Genomic DNA, 27518 nt, shown 5'->3' on the forward strand with positions numbered 1-27518 from the left:
CGTAAAATGCTCATGCTGTTCTTTGATTGAGTTTCTGAGTTCCTTTAACTGCCTATCTGTGTTTTCTTGTATCTCGTTGAGTTTTTTCAGAACTGCAATCTTGAATTCTCTGTCATTTAAGTCACATATTTCTGTATCTTTAAGTGCCTTCTCTGGAGATTTTTCACTTTCTTCCTGAGTTATCTTGTTGCCTTGGTTATTCATGGCGATTACTGGTTTACTATTTCTCTTTCTAGACATCTACAGGAGTGGCTTCTGCAACAGGTTGATAGAAAGCGGTCTTTCTTTTGTTTGCCAGTACTTGTTGGTAGAATGTTTTATTATTTCTCCAACTGCAACTTATTTTCCTTCTCCCACACAGTAATGCTATGTTTTCTCTGCACTATTCCAACTTCTCACGCAATGGGGGGATTCCCTGGGAGACGGGCTTCTCCTCTGTTAATAGTTCGTCTAGGTCACAGGGCGCAGTGTCCCGGTGGGTATGCGGAGAGCTTTTGATGTTCCAAAGCTCTTCCAGCTCCTGATTCAGAGCCCGTAGGTTTCAGCAGTTCTGTTTACTCCTGCAGGGATCCGCCCAGATAGGTGGGGTCAGAGGCGGGGTGAGTTGTGAGAGGTGGCCCAGAGCAATGGCGGCAACCACCACCACAGCCGGTCCTGCTTCCACAGCTCTCTCCCCTTTGCTGGAACTAGTTGGGCTGTGAAATTGTGTTTGCAGTCCACAGTTCTCAAAACAGCAAATTTTCTGTTGTTTTGATCTGACACTGCTACTGTTTCGCTTTTAGCACCGGGCAGGTGGGGGCGGGGCGAGCTCTGGGAGGGGAGGGAGGGGGCGGCTAGTCTCAGTGCCTAAGGCTCCGTTCTCTGCTCGGCAGTGCGGGCTTAAACCACCGTTTTCAGCCTTTTTCCCTCAGTCTTTTCTCCGAGGTCTCTGCCGTGAGCGTTGGGTTCAGCCGTGTTATATGCTGCCCCCTCAGCCCTGTGGGCCATAAGCGGAGCCCTAGCAGTCCAAGTTCTTCCCTCTCCCGCAGCTGCGGTAGTTCCGGGATGCAGCGAGCTCGGAGCACTGAGCTGGGTCTGCGTCCTCTGCCCGCGCGGCTCCGTCTCCGCGTACTTCTCCCTTTCCTCCTCCCCCTGCTCTCGCGCGAATCTCCCACCTGTAGGTGATTTCAGTCGGTAGTGGGCCTCTTCGTGTTGCCTGTGTGCTGTGCAGGGAGTCCTTTGTGGAGTTTTTGTTGTTCGATTCGTTGTAAATTCCAGGGGAGCTTTACAGAGGCTCACCTCACGCCGCCATTTTTCCGGAACTCCTCCATTTCAGAATTTTTTGAGTAAGGCTGTAAACATTGCCTCGTTGTGTATTTAACTACCTGAAGATTGAGCCTTAAATCCGTTTGAAAAATTAAAAAAAAAAATTAAATTTATTTTTATTTTTTGGTAAGCGTGCATAGGAATCCTTGCTGAGAATCCTTTTGGTTTTGCCATAATTGAAAGTTGAAAATTGAAGCTATTTCTTTTTTCACCCCTTTTTTTCTTTTCTTTAATTAAATTTAGTGGGGTACAATGGTTAGTAAAATTATATAGGTTTCAAGTGTACAATTCTATAATACATCATCTGTATATCACATTGTGTGCTTACCACCCAGAGTCAGTTCTCCTTCCATCACCATATATTTGATCCCCTTTACCCTCTTCTACCCCACCCCTCTTACCCTCTGGTAACCACTAAATTGTTGTCTGTGTTTATGAGTTTTTGTTTCTTTGCTTGTTTGTCTTGTTCATTTGTTGCTTTCAGTTTTATATTCCACATAAGAGTGAAGTCATATGATTCTTGACTTTTTCTGTCTGACTTATTTCACTTAGCATAATAATCTCAAGATCCATCCATGTTGTCGCAAATGGTCCTATTTCATCTTTTCGTATGGCCGAGTAGTATTCCATTGTGTATATATACCACATCTTCTTTATCCAGTCATCTATCAAAGGACACTTTGGTTGTTTCCATGTTTGGCTACCATGAATAATGCTGCAATGAACATCAGGGTACATGTATCTTTACAGATAAATGTTTTCAGATGTTTGGGGTAGTTACCCAGGAGAGGGATTGCTGGGTCATGTGGTAATTCTATTCTTAATTTTTTGAGGAACTTCCATACTGTTTTCCATAGTACCAATATACGTAGTACCAATATACATTCCCACCAACAGTGTATGAGGTTTCCTTTTTCTCCACAGCCTCTCCAACACTTGTTATTATTATTTGTCTTGTTGATGATAGCCATTCTAACCAGTGTGAGGTGATATCTTATCGTGGTTCTGATTTGCATTTCCCTAATAGCTAGTGAAGTTGAGCATTTTTTCATATATCTGTTGGCCATTTGTATGTCTTCTTCAGAGAAGTGTGTTTAAGTCCTCTGCCCATTGTTTTTTAATTGGATTGCTTTTTTGTTGTTGTTGTTGTTGAGTTGTATAAGTTCTTTATATATTTTGGATATTAGCCTCTTATCGCAGGTATTGTTTGCAAATACCTTCTTCCATTCAGTTGGTTGCCTCTTAGTTTTGTTGGTGGTTTCTTTTGCTGTGTAGAAGCTTTTTAGTTTGATATAGTCCCATTTGTTTATTTTAGCTTTTACTTCCCTTGCCTTTCAGGTCAAATTCATATAATCTTTGAAACCACGGTCCATAAGTTTAGTACACATGTTTTCTTCTATGCAGTCTATTGTTTCAGATCTTATGTTTAGTTCTTTGATCCATTTTGAGTTAATTTTGGTACACGGTGACAGATAGCAGTCTAATTTCAGTCTTTTGCATGTGGCTTTCCAATTTCCCCAGTACCATTTATTGAAGATGCTTTCTTTTCTCCATTGTATGTTTTTTGACTCCTTTGTCGAAAATTATCTGTCCATATATATGTGGGTTTATTTCTGAGTTCTCAATTCTATTCCATTGGTCTGTGTGTCTGTTTTTCTGCCGTTACCATGCTGTTTTGATTATTGTCACATTGTAGTACAAGCTAAAGTCAGGGAGTGTGATACCTCCAGCCTTGTTCTTTTTTCTTAGGATTGTCTTGGCTATTCGGGGTCTTGTGATTCCATACAAATCTGATGGAAAACCAAAGCTGTTTCTAAAATCAGTGTTAGCATCTTCTCTTTAGAGCCCAACTGGGCTGGGTTATAGTGCTTATCAAACTTTAAAGTGTAAGTCAGTCACTTGGAGATTTTATTAAACTTCAGATCCTGATTTAGTAGCCTTCGGGTAGGGACTGAAATTTTGCGTTTCTGACAAGCTTCCAGGCATTGCTGTATTGCTGTCCTGCAAAGTTAGGAAACCACTTTCAATGCTAAAGGCTCTGCCCTTGTATCCTGAAAAGCATCCATTTGTGGAGAATCAGTAAACAGTACCTTCTTTTTAATGGGGCTATAGGAGACCAAGGCACTGGGAAGTTAGATAGCTTCTATAGAGTTCAACTGCACATTCGTGAGACTCTTGTGTGCTGGGTTCATTGGGCTGCCATTTGTTTACTCTTTATTCGTTCCTGAATTGGCCACATTTTCACTGAGGTCCTGCCGTGAACCAGTAGTGTGATAGGCACTGGGGACATGGGCACAAAGAGGACTCAGTCTTACCCTTGAGGGGCACACGGTCCCTGGGGACAGTGGTGGTGGGGCTGTCAGGAGGGAGTGGGTGGAAGAGAGCGACGTGGACACAGAGCCATAGCAGATGTGCTCAGCACAGTGATACAGGAATATGCAAAGCGCTTTCTGAGAGAATAATTTGCTTCCTGGAGGACTTATTTCAGATGAGCCTCAAGATAACGAATGGAGGCTTTGCTTAATAGAGAAGACAGGAAGGATATTCTAGAGAGAGTCGATGGCTCGTTTATGGTAAGGTAAGTCAGTCCTAGGACACGAGCCTGGGATGCCTCCCTGAGTGTAGTAGGAAATGAGGCCCGGGCTCAGTTTAGGGTTCAGTTTAAGGTGATGGAGATTGGTTGATGGTTTTTCAGCAAGGGAGGGATGTCTTAGATCCTTTTGGCAGGGCCAAGGAGACTGGACTAGGGGTGAGGATATGTGTGTGTGGGAGTAAGAACTGTTTTCTTCCCTGATTACACCACTGGGTTGCCTTTGCTTGGCTCTTCACATAGGTTCCAAAATTTGTAACATGGCCCAGAAGATGGTAAGTGATGTTATGTTTGCCTGCTCCTCTCTGTTTACTGTGTGTCTTTCACCTTTCTAATCCATCCTGAGCGATCCCCTCAGGGTGCCTCAAAACACACCAAGTTCTTTGCCACCTCAGGCTTGACTAGTGCTTTCCAAACTGCAGCCCGCAGACCAGATCTCGCCTACTGCGTCTTTTTGGATGTTTGGAAGTTAAGAATGGGTTTTATATTTTCAAATGGTTGAAAAAGAACCAAAGGAGAAGAAAATTTTGTGACCTGTGAAAATTCTATGAAATTAAACTTTTAGTGGCCATAAATAAAGTCTTGTTGGAGCACAGCCACACTCATTCATTTATGTACGGTCTATGGCTGCTTTTGCATTACAGTGACAGAGCTGAGTAATTGAGACAGAGACTGTATGGCCTGCAAAGTTGAGAATATTTACTCTCTAGACCATGGGAGAAAAAGTTTGCTGACCTTTGGTCTTGATGATGTGATGGTGTGCCTTTTGCCCCGAATATTCTTCTCTCTACTCACCACTGATTCTAACTCATCCTTTAGGTCTCAGCTCTATTGTCACTTGCTTTAAAAAGCCTTTCCTGACCCTCAGATAAATCAGAAGTCTCTTGTCATTGCACTCTTAATTTTATTTCAGTGTATCTTTCATAAATTGTTAATCATATATCAATTTGTATGATGATTTATATAATGCTTGCCCCCTCCAACCATTGTAATCCACAGCAGGATGGAGATCATATCCATTGTGTTCACTGCAAAGTCTCTACCTGTAATCAAGTGCCTGGCACTTAGTTGTTACCCAATACATAGTTTTTGAGTAAAGTGGCCCAGTAAGGGGCTGTTGCAGTATTCCAGGTGAGAAATAATGAGACCAGAAGGATAGAGAGGAGATTGGTCCAGAAATCTTTAGGGAATAATATCAACTGGACATTGAGACTGATTGGCTGTGAGGGGTGAGTGAGGTGGAGGAGTCAGAGCTTAACACTCACTTTGGGATTGCTCTCATCCATGTGCTCCTGAGCATGGAATCAGATGTCAGAGGGAGCTGGGCAGAACTTGGAGTTCAGACGTCCTGGAAGACAGAAGTGATGGACGAAGACCACCGTAGCTCTTGGGCAAAGTCTCTTGGGTCCTAGTCCCACAATATGGAATTCTAATCATGTCCTTTATATTTAAGGTTTATGTGTTTTGAGTTGACATATGTCTCCTTAATACGAATTGTCAGATAAAAGGAAAAATGCCATTTGAATTTTTCATAACCCCCAGCAGTCTGGTTTTTCCATTTGGTCTCAATGATTCTGACTCTCATCTTAATGAAGGCCAAATGTAAATGAAGTTCTGTAAGGCCGGAACAGCTGGAGTCTCCTATCTTTATAAACATGAAACATTGGAGGATAACAAGGTGCAGACTGAGGAAGGTCAAGAAAGTTAAGGGGCCGATGCCAATCCTGACAGCTCCGAGTTAATGGAAGATAATTAACTGGCTTGTAGGGGCCGCATGGAGGTGTTCCAATCCTTTTAACTCATTTACTCTTTTTGCCATTGTCAGCAGAGCAGAGAGCTACTCATTTTAAAGTTTGAGATTTTCATTGTTCATTCCAAAGCTCTGGAACCGGCTGGCTGGAATGTCAGAGGGTTTTGTTGATTGGTTTAGGAAATATATCTGCCCCTCCCATCGCCCCAGTCCATGCCTCTCTGCTTCTGTTCCCAGATAACATATTGAAAAAGTGAGTAAATGATTCTCTGATTGGTTCTAATGTGCCTTTTCTGTTATATGTAGATTTTTTTGGAGGAACCTGGGAATTTGGATGCTACCAGAGGTGGTTTGATAACTTCCTGCTAGCTGTGGAAGGTGTCAGCTAAGTGCTTTGCAGTCGGAACTATTGAAAAGAAAACTACTAGAGGTCAGGAAAGCCTTGTTCTAGTCCCTTCTGTAAAATAAGAGGCTTGCCCCAGCTCATTTTTAGAGCCTTTTATGGCCTTATTATTTTATTCCTCTTGATGCTTTAGTAACATCTACTCCTTATCCTTGGGTTTCTTCTAATCTTGAAACTTTGTGAAAGAAAAACAATATCAGTTCCTTTCTTTGATTTACACCATTTCTTTTTTAAGGGCAATATGATAGAAACTAGTCTTTATTAATTAGTTACTCTAGCTTTAAATTCCATGTGTGAGGTCAGACAAATAAGTTTGCAAACTCACCCTAGAAAAAGTGCTACATACTTCATTGCTGAATATCACTACAGTCACCTTTGAAGTATTCCCCTTGGGAAGCTATGCACTGATGCCAGCATCTAGTCCACCCTTCAAAGCAATTTGGGAACTCCTTTTCTGGAATGGCCATCAGAGCTGTCATCATATTACCCTTGATGTCCTGAATGTGATCAAAATGTCTTCTTTTCAATATTTCCTTTATCTTCGAGTAAAGAAAGAAGTCATTGGGGGTCAGATCAGGTGAGTAGGGAGGGTGTTCCAATACAGTTATTTGTTTACTGGCTAAAAGCTCCCTCACAGACAGTGCCGTGTGAGCTGGTGCATTGTCGTGATGCAAGAGCCATGAATTGTTGGCGAAAAGTTCAGGTTGTCTTAACTTTTTCAAGCACTTCCAAATAGTAAACTAGGTTAACTGTTTGTCCATTTGGTACAAATTCATAATGAATAATCCCTCTGATAATCAACAAAGGGTAACAAAGTAGTTGCAATAAGTTTGTGAACTTATTATAATTGTCAGACCTTGTATAGTTTTAATATGATTCACCCACATTCACCAGATCTTAGCAATAGAGCTAGTAATACAAGATGCTGAGAAACTTGGGGAGATGTAACACAGATCTGTGAAAACAACAACAAAAAAAGTACAGGGTTTGTAGCCAAACACACTTGCATTTAAATCTTCCTCCACCATTTACAATTTTGGGACTTTAGACAACAAAATCAACTTCTCTGAGTTTCGGTGCACTTAGCTGTAAAATGAGGATAATATCAGCCTTATGGAATTACTGTAATTTAGTGAGATATTGCAAAGTGCCTTGTACAGTAGATATTGATATAGTAGCTTAATTTTCACTTCCATGTGTTTAACCTTGTTTTTCTCTAATGATGGGCATATCGGTAACATCCTATCACTGAAGTGGGAGAATTTGAAACACTAGAATATCTTATTTCATGGAGCTGCCTGTAATGAGTTGTATGTTTTTCCTGTTTGACTAATACCATGTTTCCCCGAAAATAAGACCTAGCCGGACCATCAAGATGCCTGTAAGGCATCTTTTGGAGTAAAAATTAATATAAGACCGGGTCTTATATTATTATATTATATTAGACCCGGTCTTATATTATATTGAAATAAGATCGAGTCTTATATTAATTTTTGCTCCAAAACATACATTAGAGCTGATGGTCTGGCTAGGTCTTATTTTCGGGGAAACACTGTAGCTAAGGAAAGCATCTAAAACCACCATAGAGTTGTCAGAGGCAATCATAGAAAATAGATAGTGAAAGAGTACAAAACATATTTTCAGTCATTTATTTATTTGAATCATCCACATTCTATGTGCAACACCGACACCAGAAGGCAGCCAGCACTGAACTCCAAAGCAAACTGATTTACTAAATACCTTCTACTTGTTTCCCCTAAAATTCATCATTGCCTTCAGCCCCAGAATTATTTTATTTCACAAGGATTATTTTATTTAATCTTTACACCTGTCTTGTGGGGTAGATAGCTCTTTTTCCAGATGAGGAAACTGAAGATCAAAATAGTTAAACATCTTACTCATAGTCTCATACCATGTAAGCAAACCTACACCAAGAGCCATACCACAGATCCCCCTCCCGTGGGGGCCTGTGCAGTTTACTGCAGGAATCCAGAAGTGGTCCCTGCTCTCAAAACATCATAGTCTGATTGGAAAGGAAAGATACAGATCAACTAAGCAATAAGAATAGAACAAGGAAATAGTTGAAAATAGTAGCTGAAGTGCATATATTAATATAATACTTATTATATATCTAACATTTTTCTAAGCATTTTATCCATATTAACTCATAAAATCCTCACAACCACCCTATGAATTAAGTATCACCTTTTACTGATGATGAAAGAGGCCCAAAGGTGTTAATCAACTTGCCCAAGGTCACTAGGCTAATAAATGGCAAGGCTGGGATTTGAACCTTGGCATTTCCAATCCAGAATATGGGTTTACCACATTTTACTCTACTGCTTCTTTAAGAGTTTGCCGTGCAGTGTTTGTGAATAAACTAGTTCTGTAAAGAAACTTGTAAGTGATGGTGCTCAGGAGGATCTGAGGCCGGGAACAATAGGTGGTGCATTCCCTTTTTTTAATTAACAAATATCGTCTCCTATGTGATAGGCACTGTGCTGGGCATTGGGGACGCCAAGGTGAGCAAGACCAATCGTGGCTCTGGGGAGGCTTCTGGGAACTTAGATGCTAGAGTAGAGAGGCAGGAAATCGATAAGGAGACAAGTATTTGTGTGTATGTGTCCATGTATATGTGCACGCACACACACACACACACACACACACACACACACACACAGTGATTTTATTTTCTGGAAAATGCTGTGAAGGAAAAACACAGATGAACAGATTTGGCATGGCTAGTGTGTTCTTTCTTGAGAGCTTTTGTCTGACCTGAATGATGAGATTTTCAGGAAGGGAGAGCAGCAGAGTCACTGAGGGAGGAAAGCACCTGTGAGACCAGCCAAGGAGGTGAGCAGGGCTGCGAGGGTACGAGCAAGGCAGAGAGCAGTGGGAGGTGGGCTGGGGAAGTGGGCAGGGGGCCAGACTCTGCACAGCCCTTGAGGCCATAGGCAAGAATTTGGATTTTATTCTAGGAGCAGTAGGAAATGGTTGATGGATTTTAAGCATGGGTGTGACATGATCTGTTTTATGACTTAAAAAAAAATCACTCTGGCTTATGTACCGAGTAGATAACAAATATTTGTAAGGCAACAGCAAAGTTTATGCTATAATGCTGAAGGGAAAAAATTACAAGACTGCATGTGCGGTCTTATTTTAAGACTTCGTCAGTATAGAATAAAAGCCTACTGTATATACAAAAAAACATTAATAATGGGACACTATCCATGGTTGGAATAGTTTGCTACTGTTACAGCACAATGCTCATGGTTTTATTACTTAGTAACTTTCCATTAAAAAATAATATTATAGTCATAGCTAACCTTTCTTGGGCTTATTTTCCTAGAAAGCACTGTAGGAGGGGCTTCCTATTCAGTATTTCATCCAAGCTTCTCAGTGACACAATATTATTATCCCATAATACAGATGAAGAAATTAAGGCCTAGAGCGCTTAAGTAGCTTCCCCAAAGCTGCACAACAAGTAAGTGGTAGAGCTAGGATTCTCACTGCATCCAGCCTGCCTCCACTTCTTGGGCTCTATTCACTGGCCTTCATTGACTGTTCTCAAAGGGCACTCATTTGTCCCCGCATGCCAGGGCTGCAGGCTGGCAGACCACAGGCTGAATCTGGTCCCCAGATGGGTTTTGTTTGACCCACCCTGTGCTTGAAAAAATTTTTTTAAAAATTACTTTCCAACATTTAAAACTAAGAAATTTTACATAAAAATCCAGGTTTTAAGCTACTCTAGAAAAAAATAACACAAGGACTTGGCAATCGTCGGCCCACATTCCCATGTGGAAGGAACTGGGCAGAGCTGCGTTGGCGCTGCCCCCTTTAGAAGGGACAAGTGTCCTTCGTTTCACAGCAGTCCCCACCCAGCCTGCTTCACTCATTTCCTTTTCAACACTCCTCCTCCAGGCGTTTGAATTTGAGACCCAGACTGTGGCAATTTGTTCAAAGAATCCATCATTACTTTTCCTATAACAAAATGCTTAAAGAAATGGAAAGACTTTCCAGATGGTGAACTTCTTGGTCAGTGTGGCTCAAAGGATACTATACCCATATTCTCTCACACCCCTCAGTCTTTGCTCAGGTTTTTCCTTCTGCCTGGAAAACGTATAAATAGTGTCTTCCTTCTCTTGGGGAAAACTGACACTAATTCTTCAAGACTCCAGGAAGCCTTCCTTGACTTTCTCCCTTGAGTGTTGATTAGCTTGCCCTCGGTCTCCATTGGCATCCTCCCCTTACCTCTGCCCTCAAATTTATCACACCAGATTGTGTGCGCCGGGCATCCAGGGCATTGCTTAGCACGTAACATTGATAACTCAGTAAATAGTTTAACAGATGAATGGATGAATGTATTAAATCATGTATCGTGACACTTTTTATTATTGGGTGTGTCTGTGCAGTAGCTCCCTTCCAAAGTAAAGATCCACTGCACGCCGAGCGTTAAATTAATTTTCTCATTTGTGGAAAAGGAAGTTGGGAGCATTACCATTCCTTTCCACCCAAAGTCCCTTCTGGCTGCAGTCCTGTTACCTTGTGTCACAGCTGACGTTGTGTGTGACGTGAAGGCTCTAGATTGAGGCAGTAACTCCCTTGCATTTCTCCTGGGTGTCTTTGTCCTCTTGAGGTAGATAACCCCTTGATATTGTTCCCCTCACCCACCCAGAGAATCCAAGACTCCTCCACTGAATCAAACAGTGTCTTCTTAGAATGTGTGTACCAGGGTCGTCCTCTTATGTCAGACCAGATTCCTCCCAGCCTTTAAGCAGTACAGGCAGCATTGTCAGCTGTTGGTAGGGCATCTGTTGTGGATTTTCTCTCGAGGGTGGTCTGCCCATAAACTGGGCATGTAACTGAATATACAGAGCGTTGAGGCTGATGGCCTTCCGTCATTTACCTGGACAGCGAATCCTTCCCTTATCGTCCTTGCATTTACATATTTGATTTATGCTAAATATGTGCCATATTCTCTTAGTTTTATAGTCCAACAAAGTAATTTTACAAAGCAGACAGAAGAAAAAAAAGGACTTGGCCCGATACCTAATAACATTTAATAAATGTCAGTTATTATTAGAATGCTATATTTCGTATTTAAGTTTATGGCTCATGGCAGACTTTGACATCTGTTTTCTTTTTTTGATCTATGACATGGCCTTGTGTGATAAATATTACTATTTGCCACATTTTACAGATAAAGACAAAGCCTCAAAGAGGTGAAATGACTAGTCCACAGATATCAGACTTGGTCTTTATGAAGGTCCAAAAAAATCCTGTCTTGTCTTTTTTTTTTCTGCTGCACCATGTTTCTTTTTCATTTGGGTTGGTGGGTTCTGACTCGGATCCATAAGAGCAGGGACCAAATGTATGTATTCATTGTTGGCTATTGAGACACTAGAAGCCAAACACCGTGCTTGGCATTAAAAACATACTCAGTATTTGCTAAATTGATTCATGTTTCCTGGTCAGACCCAGACTTACGGCTATCGTCCTAACACCCACATGCCCAGCCTTCTTGCTGCCAGCCTTCCTCACCACTGTGCAGGGCTGTCAGTGCATTTTAGTGTCACCAGAGAAGCGAGAGAAAGATTGCTAAGTTTGGCTGGCTTTCTGCCCGTATGATATGATTTGATGTAAAACAAAAATTGAACAAGATTATTTTCTCACAGTGGCTAAAATGGGTCACACCTACTGGAGGAGAATATCGTCTTTAGAAAAGACACTAAAAAAGACCATGCATTTAATGTGCGTCATGACATAGGAACTCATTAGCATGACTGACCTCGTTGAGGTGGACTGTCACCTTGACAACTGTCACCTGGGAAATCTGGATGCCAGGGCTAGGTGGATGTTGATTGCAGCAAGGGAGGAGGCAAGCCAGAAGTCAGAAAAATTGTAAGACGGGATTTTTCTGGAAGGGTAAATAAATCTCATTTCTCTGAATATGAGTTGATACTACTTTTTTTGTTGTTGTTATTGTTCTGTGATCTTCAAAATGAGAATAACTGTTCTGGTATTATAGGGCTATAGTTATTGAATCAGTAAAACAAATGTGTCTAGTAGCTGCTATGTAGAAGGCATAGTGCCTGGTGAGGGGGAGGCAAGGCAGAAGCCAAGAGTGCCCTTTATCTCAAGGAACTCCCAAGTCTAGGACCACATGCAAGAGGCTGTGAAAGCCATGGTTTTCCCCATTTTATTATCAAGGTTTTCCAGAATACAGAGAAGTTGGAAGAATTTTATAGTCAACACTGAGAATGATCCCCTGGATTTTGCCATTAACATTTTTCTATACTTGCTTTACCATATATATGTCCATCTATCTGTCCCTCTATCCATCCACCAACCCACCTTAAGGTTTTGGAGTAAGTTGATACATCATTACACTTGTGAAAGCAGTTTGAAATATTAAAGAGCCTTCAGCATTCTGAGGTACGTAACTAAATTCTATTTACGATATTGACTCAGTTTGATTTCTGTCTATAAGCAGCAGCATCAACACCTGCACGAGAATTAATTAAATATCTACCATGTGCTTTTAAGTGGGCTCTCTCGCTTAGTTTGTAAGCAAATGCTGTGAGGTAGATGTTATCACCTACTTTGCAGATGAAGAAGCAGAGGCTGGAGGGCGTTAGATAAATTACCACTTACTGACAGTTAATTCTGGCAATGCTGGAATTATCTGGGTTTTCTAACTCTGGGAAATGGATTTGAAAAGGAGTTGAAAAGGGTAGCTGGTCAAACTCCAGCCTTTATCAGGCATGGTCCCCTGTCTACTCAACAGATGAGACACCTGGGTAGAGAGACCTAGTTCTCATAGTTTAAGTTCCAAACCCCAACTAACACATTTGTCTGACTTAACTTTTTAAGATAAATGTGAGCTCTGGAATAAAATGTTATCGACGTTATCTCAAGTTAGACTCATAATGAAAGAATCGTGCTTGAGACTGGGTGAGACCTAAAATTCAGGTATCTACACAAATTCCAACCCATTCCTCTTTTGTCTGTGCTCCAGCACATTCGAGTTACCTTTTAGAGACGGCCTCTTCCTCCCCTTTACATTAAGTGTTTGTAGTTCGAATAAATGATTCAGCGCGTTCCTTACCTGTTCTGAACCCAGGGATCCTGGGAGTACTTCTGCAGAAGGACCTTACTTGAGGCTTGTTTCCGTGCTCCAAGCTGTGGCCAGTCTGCTAGTTGAATGATAAAGCGATTCAGGGATCCCCATAAAAGCCCATGTCTCTCTGAATCCTTCTTGTATAGAGAGACGACGGATTAGGTAAAACTTGTGAATGACCTCAGTAGCAAAAGAAAGTCTGAAAGTTGAAAAACTTTACAGTCCCATCAACACCCATAACCTACACCTTCTCAAAAAGCTGCTTAAGTGTGACTTCTAGTCTTTGTAATCTCAATGGTCAGTGTCTTCTGGCTCAAAAAATGCAAGGCTTGGGAGTATTCAGAGGGAATTAGAGAGCTGCTTGAGTAAGTGATTTCTGCCGTCCCTGGCCTCTGTCTCTCATTAAAGCTTTGCCAAAGGGTTTGGACTGTGGCAAAGATAGACATTTTCTCTCAGTAATGCTAAATGTATAGCGTTTTGGCTCTTGCCCAAGTAAAACTAAGCAAGCAATTAGGAAATAAGATCTTTTTACCAATTAATTATGCATCATATTATTAATAATAAGGATTTAATTTCCCCCAGTATTATTTTTATTATTTTTGCTTCATCGTTGATTAGTGAAAATTATTGGTCGTAGCACCAGGCCATGGTCTGGCATTGGGAACAACTGGTCTACATGACCCCTGAAGTTTTCCTTCAGTGCTGGCATTCTGTAGACCTAAGACAGATGAGAAGAGACTCGGACCAGAGTGAAGGCTGCTGCAGTTGTCTTGGCCTGAGGCCATGTGGTCTGGCTTTGGCTGGTGCTCAGAGACAAGCCTGTGGACCTGAGAAAGAGCGTGAATCACTATGCAAGTATTTAATGAGCACCTCCCATGTCCTGGGAAGCAGCAACTGGACAGCGGTGAAGGAGTGTTGAGTTTGGAGTTCAAGTGGCCAGGGTTTTACCCCAGGCATTTCACTTACGGGCTGCATGATATTGGGCAATTCACTTCATTTTTGGCCCTTCGTTTCCTGCCTATAAAATGGTATTGCTGAATATTATGTATCAGAAGGTATTTGGTAAGTTGTGGAGCACTTAGTGATGTATTTTCAGATGATGGTTATGCAGAAGTTGACTTTCAGAAAGAAACTTACTGAGGTCTGTTTCTCACATACTTATCTTTAAATGCAGTTGAGGAAACCAAGAGTGAAAGGAAATAAAATTCACATTTTTGAGTGTGGGCACTGTGCTTCATCTTTACAGACAACTTGAGGAACGGGTATTTTTATTTCTGTTTGAGCAGGTGAGAACAGGCTGGGACAGGTTTCCTTCTGCTGCTAGTGACTGGTAGAGCTGGGCTCTAATTCAAGTCAAACTCAAGCCTGTGCTCTTTCCATAGCCTCTCACAGGGAAAGAGCTTGGGAATGGAGGAGTCACAGACAGGGTAAGTCCCTTTTCAGGAGCCCCAAGTCAATATTTCCAGAGCATTTTCATGTGCACTGTTAAATTACTAAGTTATAGGATATTGCCTTCAGCAACAAACATTCTCAGGATGTTGGCTGTAAGAATGGGAGCATGTTTTAGAAGTGGTCTAAAAATAGTGTGGTGCTAAGGAGTTCCTGCCAGAGTTGATCAAAGATATTCATTCATTCAACAAATATTTACTGAAAATTTATTTTATTCCAATTTGTTAACTGCTGGGAATAGAGCAGTAAGTAAATAACTCCCTGTCCTCAAGCTGCTCATATTCTAGAAGATGGACAGAAATAAGGTCACCGTGCGCTGGAAGTGGAATGGAACTTGAAGTCACTTTGGATACATACCCCAGTTAGAGGAGGGAAGTTGAGAGGAGGTGAAATGGAGGCTGGGGCCTGAAGGATGGATTGGAGTTAGCTAAGCACTCGGGTGGGGTGGCTTGCAAAAGTCAGGCTGGGTGGATGGACTAGCATGAGGAAAGGTCTGGAAATCTGAGAAACAAGACCTCTGTGGGGCTCCAAATACAATAGGGTGAGAGCTTAGAATATGAGAAAGCAGTTCAGTGAGTCAGAGAGCACCCTTTGAATCCCTGCCGTGTCCTCAATATTGTTCATGATGGGAATTTCCTTTTTAGACATCATGGGATGGAGCCAGTGTCCCCTCGCCACGGACAGAGAAAAGCCAGAGGCTATTTGCCACACCTTTTCTGACTCGCCCACCTCAAGGACCTGGACCTGAGAACTCAGTGAAGCTGAGCTCCAGGTGCTCGTGGAGCTGTGTGTCCGCCCTGGGCGGAAGGCGCTCTCCTCATTTCAGTCCTCTCAGGACTAGACTAGACAGTGCCCCAGAGAACAAAGCAGTGAATTAGCCCCTTTTGTCAGGAGGGTGGGACTGAACAGCAGGCAGGGCTCTTTCCACCTCTCCTTTGGTGGGCGTGTGACTCAGAGGCGGTGACATCAGCCATGACTTCATTCACCCAGAGGAGAGACAGTATGCAGACTGAGAGCAGGGCTCTGGCTTCTGCCCTCCCTCCTCCATGTTTTGTCTCATCTGGGACATTAACATGGTGTCTGCCATTGTTTTCCACATATCTTTTTCATTTTTCTATTCTTTTCTCTTTCTCCCTTAACTTTTTTTCCCGTTTCTCATTTTACTCATTTCTCATGTTTAACCTATTCTTTCTTTTCACCCCATTTATGTTCTCTCTTTGCACATTTTTGTTTTTGTCTTTATTTTCATCTCCTTCCTCCTCTTCTACTTAATCTTTCTTGTTACATTTTCTTTCTTGCTCATCTTCCCTTTTGCCTCCATTTTCCTTCCTTCCTTTCCCTAAGCTGTTTCTCCTCCTTCTGTGTCAGGAATGTACATGGAAACTGGTCCTCCTGCCTCCTGTGTCTTCTTCCCTCCAGACTTCCCACCATCTTGTTGCTGTCCTAACCTTCTGAAAGCTGGATTCACAAATCACCTCCTGCTCAGCATGATGGTGGCTGCGTTCTCTTTTGACCTGAGTGTCTAATATAAATCCAGATTTACCCCTCACTATATACTTCAGCATACATCTCTCAGGCGACCTGCTCAGGGTTCCTTTTCCATGGCCAGGACTGCAGCTGATGCTTCTTCCTGCACTTTTGCTCAGGCAGGTGCCCTAGCTTGGACTCCCCTCCATGCCATCCTCCTTAGTCTTGCCTTCCCTTCACACCAACGCAAAATATGACCTCCTTAGTCATACTTTCCTCTACCTCCTGCCCACAGCAGTGTTTTTCCTTCATCACCTTGCAGCATTCTTAGTTTGCAAATTGGGTATTTTAGAACTTGAATTATTCTGTGCTGTTTCCACATTCTTGCTAAGCGCTTCCTACACGCAGACTCTTTTCCCCACCGAGCCAGTAAGCAGCCTGAGGATCGGGGCCCGTGCATCCCTGCCCTTTGTGGCCCAGCCTCAGGCCTAGCCGCACACATGTGACCACAGACCAGGACTGAGCGACAAGTTGTTGCACATCATAAATACTTCATTCGAGAAATAGTTATTTCATGTTACCTTTAGGGATACAGGTGAATAAGTTATAGTTCCCCCTAAAAGGACCTAAGAGTCTAATAGGGGAGACAGGCCCCCATATAGAGTAAGGATGTGGAGGAAACTAACATTTATTGGGGATGTGCCAGGATGGGCACATTAAGAGGTACAACCTCACTGAATGGAGTCCTGCTAACAGTACTATGAGTTACTTATTGTCAATGAGCCAAGTGAGACCTATAGACATTAGGTGACTTTACTGGGCAGAAGTAACACAGTTAATAAGTAGGAGAACCGAGGTTTGAACTAAGGTGTGCCAGTCTCCAAAGTCCCTGCTGCTTCCTGAAACAGGAAACAGGTGGTGGAGCTGACATTCTAACTAACAACAAGAACAATTATTTAAAAAGTGCTTACTATGTGCCAGATGTTCTAAACACTTCACATGCATTTGCCCATTTGTTCCCTTAACAACTGTGTGGCAGAGGTAGTATTGTTTTCCTCTATAATTATCATCAGGCAAGTAAATTGAAGTGAAGAGTAACAGTTCAGTAGCTTTCCCAAGGCTGCGTGGCTGTGAGGCATTAGCGCCAGGATATGCACCCTTGCAGTGTGGCTCTGGAGAAGAGGCAGCAGAATGTGCAAAGTCACCTTGGTGTAGAGTAGCATATTGTATTACTAGAACTGCCGTTGCGTCAGTCCCTGTGGCGAGTTGGGCACTATGGGGGTGCTGATAGGTGAAGGTGTTGAGACATGAAGCTAAAGAGGGGGCCCGAAGCCGGGTCACAATCACCTGATGTATTCAGTGCCCCCTCTCAGAACCCTTCACAGAAGATGCACGTAGTCTTCCGAGAAGAGGTGCTTTCCATGAGGCATCCTTCATTAGGAAGTTGATGAATTTCTGATCTCCTACAGGATGGGTAGGGAAGGGATGTCTCAGTTGTGGCCCTAGTCCGTGTCCTGTAGGAAATGACAGTGGAACTCTGCAATAGTGGTATAAATGAACAAGGAAGGGTAGATAGACCCAAATAAGCCCCAAAGAAATGCCAAGTGGAGCAGTAAAGTATACCCATCCTTTATGGGTTGGGGAGAAGGAAAGTTTGGGTTGAAGGACATTTGGGGAAGAAAGAGGAGGGGGCATCCATGTGAGCCAGCCTGAACCTGACGCCAGGTTGTCCTCAGATGTCCCTGAGCGCTCATCGTTTGATGGAGCGCCTTTCCCGCCGCAGCCCCCTCTTCAGGGCGCTTGGCAGCCATTCAGAGCGGTGGTGTACTGACACAGGAGCCCAAGCCAGGAAGTGAATGAATCCATTTTCCAATTAAAATGAAACTTCTCCAAAGGACCTGCTCACCCCAGAAAGAGAAATTTATCTTCCTGGCAGTATGGCTTGGCTACAATATGCATCTGCTCCTACGGCAGACTGTGAAAAGCCATTACTTGAATGAGAAAAGAGAAGCTGGGACAGTTCTTATTCATAACCTCATTTATTTATCCATTCATTTCTTATTTCCCTTTCCACTAACTTCTATTTAGCGTGTACAGCTCTGGTCATTCATTTATTTATTCATTTATTCAGCTAATGTTATTCATCATCTATGTATCAGATACAATGCTAGGTCCTAGGAATAGAAAGATGGAAAAAACACACAAAAAACAGTTCCTGCCTCTTAGAAGCTTTCAGTCTAATAAGGGAGATGGGCACGTGAACAGATGCTGGAAGTGCCGTGGTGGGGACAGTCACAGAGAATTATGGAGGCATACCGGGGCCGCACCTCCCTCGGGAATCAGGGAAGATTTCATGGGGTGGGTAGTACTTGAGTTGAGTCCTAAATGATGAGGACATGTTGGCCTGGTGGAAGAGGGAGGGGATTTCAGATAGGGTGTGCTCTGAATAAAGGTATAATGAGCAAAAGCACAGTGTGTGCGGGTGACCTAGTGTGTCTTAGAGTGATCAGAGATGAAGCTGGCAAGTAAGACCTGTATCTGCCATGCTAATGAATTTGATCCTTCACTCCAAAAGTAGTAGAAAACTTCGAAGGGTGAAAGGTATACTAGATTGAAAGCTTCCTCTTCCTGTGGGTGGCAACAGTGTCTGTTGTTTGCTCATTGCCTAATACTGAACATAGTACCTGACACATAGAGAATACCAAATAAATACTTATTGAATTAATGAGTTATTTATGGAGTCAAATTTACATTTTATGTAGGCCATTGTATTCTAATTGGCTGTGTAGAGTGTGGGAATTAAAGGAGTAAGATTTGAAAGTTAGGGGCTATATCACTTAGCTTTGCTGTGTAACAAACCACCTCAAAAACTTAGTAGTGTAAAAAAAACAACCATTTATTTACCTCATAATTATATACGTTGCTCATTTGGAGGTGGCTAACTGTACAGGTTGCTCAGAAAGATGCATTTTCTGGTCTCTGCTGAATTCATTCAATAGTCTATGGGCGGGCTGCTGGGTAGGGTTCGCTGCTCTCGGCTTTGCTCAGCTCTCTTGCATGTCGTGCGCCTTGGCTAGGATGGTTCGTTTCTGTTTCACATGTCCTCTCATCCTCCAGCAGGCCAGCCTGAGCTGTCTCACATGGCAGCATTATGTTCCAAGAAGACAAAAGTAAGGTCTCTTGAGGCCTCAACTGAGAAGTAGCACATTGCCACTTCTGCTTCATTCCATTGATCAAAGCAATTCATAAGGCCAGCTCCACTTCAGGTGGTGGAGAAATAGTTTCACCTCTCTACAGAAGAGCTACAGAGTCATATTGCCAAGGGCATGCATACAGGGAGAGGAAGAATTATGGTAATTTTTTGTAGGGTACCAGATAAGATATCAGCAATCCAGATTATAGAATGTAATGGACTGGAAACGGGATAGCGAAGATGTGGGTGTGATGGTGAACTTTATGTGTCAACTTGGCAGGGCCACAGGGTGCTCAGACATTTGGTCAAATTTTATTCTGTGTCTATGATGGTATTTCTGGATGAGAGTAACATCTGAATGGGTAAACCCAGTCAAGCAGATTGCCCTCCCATCTAATCAATTACAGAGCTGAGTAGAATAAAAAGGCTGCGTAAGAGGACATTCCTCCTGCCTGACTATCTTGAGCTGGTCCATCAGTCTTTCCTGGTCTTCAGACTTGAACTGAAACATTGGCTTTTCTTGGGTCTTGAGCCTGTTGGCCTTCAGACTAGAAGTTACATTATTAGCTCTCCTGGTTCTCAGGCTTTGGACTCAGACTGGAAGTCCTGGGTCTTTATACATGTATATGAAGAGATTTCATATATTTGAAGGATTTCATATATACATATAGGATATATATGCATAGGAGTATATATATATACACACACACACATATTTTGTATATACTCATTGTGTGTGTATGTGTGTATGTGAGTTTGTGTGTGTATAAGTAAATAGCTGACCCTTAAACAACATGGATTTCAACAACTGCACAGGTCTACTTATATGCAGAAATTTTTTCAGTAAATATACAGTCAGCCTTCCATACCCACTTGTTTGGCACCTGCAGATTTAACCAATCACAGATTGAAGACAGTATTTTTGATCCAAGATTGGACATCTGTGGATGCTGAGGGCTGACTGTATATTTATATGAAAAAATATACATTGTTCTGTGCCATTTCATATAAGGGACTTGAGCATCTGTGGATTTTGGTATCCCCAGGTGTCCTGAAATCATCCCCCAAAGATACTGAGGGACAGATGTGGTTAAATTTTGGGGGAGTGAAGTGTTATACACAGACTTTTGATGGCTGGTGGATCGACACCCCCGACCTCTGCATTGTTCAGGGGTCAACTCTGTGTGTGTAGTGTGTCCGTGTATACACTTGAATCTATTTCTTTGGCGTTCCCTGAGTAATACAGGAGGTGAAAGGGTATGCATTAATTGGGAGTTTAAATTAGGTGGATGATTGGATATAAGGAGTGAGAGAAGAAGAAGATGATGCCTTCGGTAACTGGCTCAACTGACCTAAAACTTTTGGGGGAAGATAACAGATTCTGTCTTGGACATGCTGAGTTAGAGGTGCAGTGGGACATTCAGGAGACGTGTCAGAGGAAAGTGTGAATGGGAGTTGGAGATTTGGCGCAGTATCCAACTTGTAGTTGGTTGGAACCATGGGGGCAGTTGAGATTGCCCAGAAAGCATGTGAACAGTGAAAAGAGCGCTTGGATGAGGCAGGAACTCTGGTAGCACCCACTTTTAAAGGGCAACTAAGAAAAGGAGCTCAGGAAGGAGACAGAAAAGCAATTAGAAGGGTGTGAAGGATTCCAGGAGGATGAGGTATTAAGAAAGACCTCCTCATTTCTCCACTTGTCCAAATCTTGTACTTTTTTCATGTCTGTTCCAAGACCTTCTTACCCATCCCAAAGCCTTCTCTTCCTGTTAGGATTCTTTCCCTTCCTTCCTCTTTCCCTCCCTCTCCCCCATCCTCTCTTTCCCTTTTTCTCTCCCTTCCATAGACAATACCACCCACAAGAACTTGTCTTGTCTAGATCACCATGACATCCTTCGACTTTTCTCCTGGCACTTCTGCGTTTTGTTGTGCTTCAGGGAGGTGCACTTCTGAACTAGCACTGGGCTGGTCCGTGGCGATCTACATTTTCGTCTGTCTATCCACTTAGTTGTTGTGTAATCTTGGGCCAGTCTTGGTGTGGTCCCTTTCTGGATGTTAGTTTCTTAACCTGCAAGGGGAGGTTTATAATTTTTCACCTTTCCTGCCTTAAATAATTATACAGATCAGATGAGATCATGCATGTCAAAGTGCTTTGAACAACATGAAACTCTGGCAGTAATTACAGAGAAACTCGTTGACTTATCAGGCACTCTACATTATTTCATTTAATTCATACAATATCCCTTTGAGGTAGATGCTAGTAATACGGCACTTGAGGAAACTGGAGCTTAGAGAAATTAATTTGCCTAAAGCTTCACAGCTGGGAAGTGGTGAGGACAGTAATCAAACTCAGGTCTGCCTGTCTCCGACGTTCTTAGAGCCCACATACCAAAGCCTAGCTTTCCTAATGCATTTGGTGGTATCACATTCCCGGGCAGAGCCATCTTTGCTGAAGACGATCAGGTTTCATGTAAATGATAACATTTTTATGGTTGGGAAATCGGCTCTAGTGTGGATTATAAATTTACCTTTTTGTGTAACAGTAGGGCTCTAAGGGAGGTGTGAGGGTGGGAAGGATGCAGACATGTATCCAATTCTTGAAAATTGAAGAATTTAAATTATACAGTGGAATTATTTCATTTTACAAATTTTATGACGGTACAGTTACACAAATCCTCCTCTACTGGGTTAATCTTACGTTGTCATTTCAGGTTTTTGTTTGTTGGGTGCCATTCTCCACGGCAACATAGACACTTATTTTACTTGACCTTTTGGCTTCGTCTCAGATCTCTCCCCCGTGAAGCCTTTTCTAGCCACCTCGCCCCCAAAGCTCTTTCTGTCCTCTGAACCCTGTCTGTGATTACTCATTCGAGGAGCTATATGACCACACTCACTCTATTGGGATAAAGTTATGAGGCTGACTCACTAAACCTTGGTATCAGGCTCATTACATTATTGTCATACATCACCTTATTAATTACCTTTTCATTTGCACACATCTTTCTCCAGCTCCGTTTTAATTTTCTCTTAAAAGGGTCTGACTTTAAATTTCTTTATACCCCCTGAAACTTTTTACATTTTTTTTTTTTTTTTTTCATGAATCAGCTGGCTTTTGCCCTCCGGGTGTTTGTCATTTCGAGATGGATTTAAGCACATGAATGTATAATTAGGATACAGCAAGGGATGGAGGGATTCACTGAAAAGGTGACATTTCAGCTGGATTTGAATCAGAGGCAGAAGTTTGATCGTGGGAGAAGATGGGAAAAGTCAGTCTGAGGAAAGGCATCAGCCTCAACAGAGGCATGGAAATATAAAAAGAGGATAATGCATTTAGGGAAGTGAAAGAAACGAGGTGAAAGCAGTGGGGAGCGAACTAGGAGAGGGATGATGGGAGATGAGCCCCGAAGGATTCATAAAAATAATGGCCAAGTTGGAGCCAGGTTGTTACGTATCCTGAGAGCCATGCCAAGGAGATAAAAATGTGATTTAAGCCATGAGGAACTGTGGAACCATTTTAAAAGAATGTAATGATAAGCTTTAAGTTTTTAGAAGGACGCCTCTAATAGCACAAACCTCTGACTTGAATCTAGTAGCATTATCTGTCTGACTTGAATCTCCAGGATTTGGTCTTTCTCTCTGTGGATGGGAGTTTCATTCATTCTGGGAAGTTTCTGGTTGGGGATTATGAGCCACTGCATGTGTTCAGCATCATTTTTCTTTTAAGAATGACATTGAGGATTAAGTGTCTTCCTGAAACATCTTTCCTCTTTGGACCGTCAGTCTGTGCCCTAATTTGGAGTCTCGAATGCAGAGTGAGAATCGGGTTTTGCTTTTCTATGGGTTGTTGTGCTGGAAAACAACATTGTGAGTATTTGGAATGTTCAGGCAGGATCATTTATTGGGTGGGGAATTAGGGAGCTCTCTGTTCCCTCCCTTTTATTCACTGCACACAGCAGATAGCCCAGATAGAATCCCTTTGCAATTAATAACAAAATATTTGGATGATTCTTTTTGAACCTGTCATCCCTACTTTGTCACGCTGCTCCTAGACCCTGCTGTCTCCCCATATACATTGCAGTATCTGCTTCATTTTTCCCACAAGTTCCCTCAGTATGTAGAAGCCAGCAGAGACCTCGCTGTCTCCCTGGGAGAAAGTTAGGGCATACGTCTCCTTGCCTCGAGGCTGGGGTGGCTGCTGCCTGGCCTTGAATCTTAGATATACTGCTCTGTCTCCACCCTCTGCTGAGACCTACAGCTGTGTGCCCTTTCAGGAGTAGCCTCCTCCCAAGAAATGCTGTGGTTTTATAAAGTAATAGATGATTTTTTTTAAAAGTAAAGGGTTGTTCCTTTGGTTGCCTTCAAGCCTGGGGGATTGCTTAGCTCAAAGGAGTGTTATTGGAATGCAGAGATCTTTATTGCCAAGTCACACACCCCAAATCACAGCTGATGTCTTTTTTTCTTGAAAAGACTAGTTTTTGTTAGTTGCTTGGTAACTGGAGGATAGACTTAACTCATTCAGCACAGAGAGCTCCTAGTTTGAAGTGGATTCAGCTATCGCATAATGAGATGCAACTAAAATCAGCATGTATTGAGGATGTGCACTGTGGGCTCTCTAACCCGCCCACCATTTGTGCAGTGAGGTTGTTATCACGAACTGAGAAGTTAAGTGAGTTGCTCAGGATTGAAAATGAAATCTCTGAAAATTTTAAAAACTATGTGAAAAAAAATATGTTTGGGAGGACTTTTCTTCTTTCTTTCTTTTTTGTTGTTGTTTTCTTCTGTAAGGAATGGCAATAGCTTCCTTCATGATGATTCCAAGAGGCCAAAACTCACAGCTCTGATAGCTCTGGGGGCCTCAGAGTGGTGACTGTTCATAGTGGAAGGAAGGAATACTCACTTTAGAGCTAGAAGCCCTGGGTGACATTGGGCTAAGCCCTTGTTATCTGAACCTCAGTTTCTCCATCTTTACTGTTTGACTGTTGTGTGTCAACCGCACACTTTTGAGCCGCTCTGAGAATCAGATGAGATGAGGCACATGGGAGCACTATTGTAAGCCATGGAGGAATGGAAGGAGGATGGTCCCTGGGTCCTGATGTAGGCTCGGTTTCCAGAATAGAATTAGTTCAGTTAGATTGAGGCCCTTGGCTGGGACTGGACTGGCTGGGGAAGGGGCTATACGGAGTTTTTCCCACAGAACTGGATTAAAAATTCATCCATAGGGCTACTATGCCCTTGGCCCATCTGGCATTTGATGACAAAATGCTTGTGAATCATGTAGCCCAACATGAGAATAGCATGGGATCCTCACAGATAGTATGTCAGCATCTTGAAGGTAGGGATCGTACTTCTGGAAACATTCCCTCTCATCCAGGCAAACTCTTTCCTGTTCCCATTGCTGGCTAATCTCCAGACTTTGCTTTTGTAGAGAAGGCAGGGGATACTGTTATCTTCTTCTCTGAGACCATGTGCATTCTTAAGGATACCTTGTACCTTTAATGAGATGTTGTTTCTGGTTTCTCATCCTATTGAGAAGTTGAACTGGGGTCCCTGGCTTTGGTCAATAAAGCTGGTGTGGTCTCAAGAAGAAATGACGCTCCTGGCTGCCTTGTACCTCCGACCCGCAGTGTGCGTCTTTTTGGCAAGAGGCCTGAAGTTCTCTAAGACATTCTGTTTGGCTTCCATTGTCCTCATTGGCTGTCTGCGTGGCCATAGGCTGAAAGCTCTCATTATGCAAGGTATTTAATGATCCTATACAAGATCTAACAGAAGCAGTTGTTTTCTGAGTTTAGGAAGATTGTTCAGCTTTGGCTTGAAGCACTGGTTGTTGCTGCAATGGTTTTAGTGGTTCATCTCTGGTGACTGGCCTTGGATTTCTGGAGCCTTTAGAAGGAGGCAGCCTTTTCTCCTTCTCCCTGAGAATCCATCACTAAAACCACAAAGACCATGGCAAGAGATTTTTGGGGCCACCCAGAAGGCATATAGTCGTTTGACTCACATACTAGTTTCAAAGGCTACCATGTTTTGGTTGTGACCTATTTGTGTAGAAAGATGCTACTCGTCCATAGCTGTGTTAGGCATATTTAGTCAATTTTAAGTTTTGCTTTGTTTAACATTAACATTGTCGGGTGTTCAAAAGAAGTTTAGCTCTTTCTAGATGCAAGTTCTCATCCCAATACTTAGGAATTTAAACAAATGACAACAAGAACAGAAAATGGGCTGTTTCTATTTGAACCCTTTTGATATTACTGTTGTTTGGTGGGACCCTGTACCTGGGGGAATACTCAGTTTCTCTGCTGTGCGCAGATTTCTATGTTCATATAGTAGTGATAGGGATAGAGGAAATAGGAAGAGTTTATAGAATTTGAGGGCAAATGTAGATAAAGGCCAGTTGTATGTCTATAAAATAGATATAATGACACTCAGGACTTTTGTATCCTTCTAAGGAGATAAGCATGTGGAAGCCCTTTATGAAGGCTGAAGCCTCTTCACATGAAAGGTTGGAAGATGAAACCGAGCAGTTTGACTGGTTGTTCAACGAGTACTTATTGAGTGCCTGCTATGTGTCACCCTCTAGCAGATACTGGAATATGTTTCTTCTGGAAGTTCTGCACTGTTGCCCGTAGGGTCCCAAAGATACCCTTGTGCTTATGATACGTTCCTTACTGCTGTATCCTCTTGGGGAGGGCATAATTGAAACCAGGACGTGGAGAGTTGCCTGGGTGGTAGGAAACCTTTCTTGCTCCTATTTCTGCCTGCTTTACTCTTTTCTTTATGAAGTTCTACGTCTCCAGGTACAGAAAATGGCCACTTCACAGTTTCCAACTTGATCTCACTTCCAGTTCCATTCACGGGCAGAAGTTAAATGACTCCAATTGGATCCTGATTCTAAATCCCGGGAGAAGGGATCTGATTGGCTCAGTTAGGTCACATGTTCACCCGTTAAGTGGGTAAGGGGAGTGGAGTCATGTAGTTTCCACCTCACAGCTAAGGGTCTAGTCTTGTGTAGGGGGAGGAAAAGGGGGAATCATGGGATATCACTGTATATAAAACTGACAAGATTTTTGACCGTGTAGAGCTGATACTCTAGCAGGAAAGAGACACATTACATGCATTATTGTAGGGTACTATGGGTTATATGACAGCCAGACCTAACCTGAGTAGGTGATCCTGGAAGGCCTCACCAGGGAAGGATGGGTAAGGTTAACCAAAGGGAGCAGGGCAACATGGACCCTAGGAGGGAACAAGCTTGCTGGTGAGGAATGAATGTTCCAGACAGAATCGGCAGAGGAAAGAAAATGCCCAGTGGCAAGAAAAACTCTGACTACATTGGCAGTATGAAAGAAACTGGAATAAACAAATGTTTAAGAAATTTACAAGAACAGTTTGGTTATGTGCCATTCTCGTCTCGTAGATTGGGAGTTCTTTGAGGGCAGGGGCCATTTTTCCTGTTGCCTTTGGATCTAATTGGCATGGGAAGAATTTTACATGGCAGGACACATTCTGTTGCATGCAGTAGTTTCTTAGTGCTTTTTCTTCCCAGCTTACAGCTGTTCAGCCTTGGAATCTTATTATATGTCTTGACGCGTATCCTCCGGCCTTTCACTGGGAAGATGGATTGCATACCTTCACAGAGTGTGCTTCCTGCCCCTCCAAGTTGGCAAAGAGGGATAAAAGGGAAATGATGGTCATTTTTGGAAGGATCGATAAGTGCCAATTTTTCTTTCCTATATAGGTGCTGCTTTCATATCATCCCCCCTCCCAGCCCCTGAACAGATGTTTTATTGGGCATTGCTGGCTATGCTTTTGTTTTGAAAATTTTGAGACATTATTGAAAGAGGAGAAGGGTAGGAAAAAAAGCCCATAATTGATTCTAATATATATTTAATTTGGCAGAACTTGAGAGAGACTTGCTGGGATAAGGCGGGACATTTCTTTGATCTCCCAGACTTCTTATCGTGGAAGGCAACAGGTGTCACAGCACGGTATGTTAATTACAAGTTGGATTTTATTTGCGCTCATCCATTCTCGGGTGTCTGTATATGTATTGCTTTCTTAACTCGCTTTGACTGGACGTACTATTTCCACATCTGCATGCGATTTTGCATACTTGAAACATCTTGAATCCATCTTCCACCTCCACTGCACATGCCCAAACACCATTGTTCCTATGAGGCCTGGAATGTGGGTATCCAAGGTGAAGACCATTCATTGAAATTGGACACATTTGAAGGAGATGTGAACAGT

General features: G+C 42.6%; 1 protein-coding gene across 17 annotated transcripts in view; it reads left to right on the top strand.

The window, feature by feature from the left end:
• The window catches only part of FGGY (FGGY carbohydrate kinase domain containing), a 386336-nt gene that overhangs the window by 49115 nt on the left and 309703 nt on the right, over nucleotides 1–27518 (top strand). For all 17 annotated transcript variants that reach the window (XR_016018635.1, XM_074334784.2, XM_074334788.2 and 14 more), the window contains one exon: nucleotides 27168–27256. Coding sequence is in view for 16 of the 17 variants with exons in the window: in XM_074334784.2 (XP_074190885.2) it covers nucleotides 27168–27256 (89 nt within the window). In the remaining variant the exon portion in view is untranslated. The remainder of the gene's footprint in view (nucleotides 1–27167; nucleotides 27257–27518) is intronic.

This window comes from Rhinolophus sinicus, chromosome 14 (genome assembly GCF_057876585.1).
Source record: "Rhinolophus sinicus isolate RSI-liver-muscle chromosome 14, RSI-T2T, whole genome shotgun sequence".
Classification (NCBI taxonomy): Eukaryota; Metazoa; Chordata; class Mammalia; order Chiroptera; family Rhinolophidae; genus Rhinolophus; species Rhinolophus sinicus.